At 59.8% G+C, this 3,306-nt stretch overlaps 1 protein-coding gene across 1 annotated transcript; it reads right to left on the reverse strand.

Moving 5' to 3' along the window:
• Positions 1-700: 700 nt before the first annotated feature.
• RPL19 (ribosomal protein L19) lies at positions 701-2,913 on the reverse strand (the record flags this gene model as incomplete). The annotated part of the gene is made up of 6 exons (XM_009998095.1): positions 701-892; positions 1,228-1,338; positions 1,643-1,763; positions 1,989-2,131; positions 2,445-2,565; positions 2,791-2,913. Coding segments are annotated over 6 exons (743 nt in total), but the record flags the coding sequence as incomplete, so codon positions are not given.
• Positions 2,914-3,306: the final 393 nt, after the last annotated feature.

Below are 3,306 nucleotides of genomic sequence, written 5' to 3' on the forward strand. Positions count from 1 at the left end.
CTGTGCTCAGGTGGTGCCATCACCTGTGTGATGAGGTGGGAGGGTCTCGGCTGTTTCCTGGGGGTGGGGAACGTGTGTCCCCCCATCTACAAAGCCCTGGCTGGTGCCAGGGAGGGGGCAGAGCTGGTGGGAAGGACACATACACATTGTCCCCACCTGCATGGATGGTCCCCAGTGCCAGGGGCCTGGATTGGTGAAGAGCTGCTTGGGTAAGTGTGGGGTATCCAGGGGGATCTGGACCTTCTTGTGGGGGGGGGCTCCCTGCTGTGAGCTTTGGCTCCAAAGCCCTCACACTGGGGCTGGGGGGTTGTGCAGCCCCCCCTTCCCTGCCCCATGTGTTCTGGGGCTGCAGAGAACCCCTCAGAGCCCCCTGCCAGTCTTGGCCTGAGCCTGCCGGTGTGGGGGCTGAGTGTGGCCCCCTTCGGTGGCCCCCAGCTCCCTGGGAACCCACTTTCCCCCAGGGGCTGTTCCTGAGGCCCTGTCACACACCCTGTACCCCCCCCTGGGGACATGTTGGTCCCCTCTACCACCCTCGAGGCCACCACAGCTGGTCCCCCCCAGCTGAGCATCAGGTCACCCTGGACGTGGCCACACACAGGCTGGGGGCTGGTTTGGTTCCCAACAAACCAGGCAGAACCAGCCCCACCCTCCTGTCCCTCCGGTTCCAGAAACCCTAGAAAGGAGAGCACGGGAGGCAGTGGGAGGAGTCCTGGAGCTTTTATTGAACACTCCTTGATGGAAACAATATGTACACAAGCCTGGCAGCCTCTACTTCTTGGTCTCCTCCTCCTTGGAGAGGGTCTTGATGATCTCCTCCTTCTTGGCCTGCAGACGTTCCTCGCGGCGCTTCCGCGCCTCCTTGGTCTTGGACCTGCGAGCTTCAGCCTGGTCCCTGTAAGCAATGCCAGGAGTTTGGGATGTGCTCCAGCTCACATCCCCCCCAGCTGCCAGTGGCACCAAGCTGGGTCTGTCACCGGGCACTGGGAACAACCCCCTGGCTTTGCTGCCTCCCCCCTGTCACTTGTTTTCTGACCCAGGAAACACCAGATCAACCAGCTTCCAGCTCCATGAGTAACCAGGCCCCACTCCAAGCCAGCCTGTCCCAGCTGGGGCTCAATTCTCCACCCAGACTCCAGACAGAGCCTGGAATGACCTACCTGTGGAGTCATTTAAAACCAAAACTTCTCCACACCCTGCAAGGCTGGAGGTTTTAGAGGCAACACTTACGCCAGGAGCTTCTTGCGAGCTTTGTCTGCCTTGAGCTTGTGGATGTGCTCCATCAGGATCCGCTTGTTCTTGAACACGTTGCCCTTCACCTTCAGGTACAGGCTGTGGTACCTAGGGGAGCAGAAGGGGATGGGTTAACGAGGCTGCCCAGGAGATCAAACCAGCAGGCAGCTCCCAGGCACCCCCAGCTCCAAGCAGCAGTGACCACCAGGGCGCGGGGAGGAGCAGGGTGGCTCTGGAGGGGGCTGCACTGGCTCCTCCTGAGGAGGAGGAGGCAAGAGCTTGTCTGCAGAGCTGCTGGGATGACCACGGTGCAGCTCCCCCAGTGCTGTACCTCCCAGAGAGGCTTTATTCCCCCCAGTCTGCCCACAAAGGCCTCGTGGTGCAGGCAGGGGGGCTGGCAGAGCAGCCTTACATGTGGCGGTCGATCTTCTTGGACTCCCGGTATCTGCGGAGCAGGCGCCTCAGGATCCTCATCCTCCTCATCCAGGTCACCTTCTCGGGCATGCGAGCGTTGGCTGTGCCCTTCCTCTTACCTGGGGAGGGAAAATGGCATGAGAACAAGGCCCAGCTTCTGCAAATTGCACCATGAGGTGCTTTGTCTGGGGCATTTCATCCCCCTCTCTAAGAAGAAAACTATTGATGGACAAACTGTGTTTTTAAGCCCTGCCACGAGACTCTTGGGAGAGTGTTCCTCAGGGTGAGCTCCCAGGGGGACCACACAGCATGGAGAAAGGCCATTCCTGGGATGCAGCACTCACCAATGCCCATGTGCCTGCCCTTCCTGCGGGCCAGGGTGTTCTTCCTGCACCGGGCCCGGGAGTGAACGGTCACCGGTTTGCGGATGATCAGCCCATCCTTAATTAACTTCCTGATCTGCTGACCTGTGGGAAGAAAACTCCACCTTCAACATCATCTGTGCAAAGAGAGGACACGTGCAGACTCCATCCAGTTGGTACCAAATGGATCCAACGCAGAGGATGAGCTGGATCTCCCCCCACAGGCCCCTCGAGCTGCTGCAGCTCCTCCTTCCCCTCCCACTCCCCCCTCACCGGTGATCTTGGAGGACACCGGGTACTAAACCTGCTCCCAGGGGCTCCGCAGCCACCACCTGTGCAGCTCCCCCAGTGCTGTACCTCCCAGAGAGGCTTTATTCCCCCCAGTCTGCCCACAAAGGCCTCGTGGTGCAGGCAGGGGGGCTGGCAGAGCAGCCTTACATGTGGCGGTCGATCTTCTTGGACTCCCGGTATCTGCGGAGCAGGCGCCTCAGGATCCTCATCCTCCTCATCCAGGTCACCTTCTCGGGCATGCGAGCGTTGGCTGTGCCCTTCCTCTTACCTGGGGAGGGAAAATGGCATGAGAACAAGGCCCAGCTTCTGCAAATTGCACCATGAGGTGCTTTGTCTGGGGCGTTTCATCCCCCTCTCTAAGAAGAAAACTATTGATGGACAAACTGTGTTTTTAAGCCCTACCACGAGACTCTTGGAAGAGTGTTCCTCAGGGTGAGCTCCCAGGGGGACCACACAGCATGGAGAAAGGCCATTCCTGGGATGCAGCACTCACCAATGCCCATGTGCCTGCCCTTCCTGCGGGCCAGGGTGTTCTTCCTGCACCGGGCCCGGGAGTGAACGGTCACCGGTTTGCGGATGATCAGCCCATCCTTAATTAACTTCCTGATCTGCTGACCTGTGGGAAGAAAACTCCACCTTCAACATCATCTGTGCAAAGAGAGGACACGTGCAGACTCCATCCAGTTGGTACCAAATGGATCCAACGCAGAGGATGAGCTGGACCTTCCCCCACAGGCCCCTCGAGCTGCTGCAGCTCCTCCTTCCCCTCCCACTCCCCCCTCACCGGTGATCTTGGAGGACACCGGGTACTAAACCTGCTCCCAGGGGCTCAGCAGCCACCACCTTCTCATCCAAGCACCGGGGGGCTCCATCCAACCTGCTGACGGACTCGTGGCAACTCATGAAGGCCCAAGCAGCTCCTCCAAGTGCCAGAATTTCACCTCCACCAACCTCTTTGCTCCCCAGGCGCCTCACGAAGCCCCTTCCCCGACCCACCCCCCCCAGGGCC

The sequence above is a fragment of the Chaetura pelagica genome, unplaced genomic scaffold, assembly GCF_000747805.2.
Source record: "Chaetura pelagica isolate M959 unplaced genomic scaffold, ChaPel_1.0 scaffold1420, whole genome shotgun sequence".
NCBI classification, from domain to species: Eukaryota; Metazoa; Chordata; class Aves; order Apodiformes; family Apodidae; genus Chaetura; species Chaetura pelagica.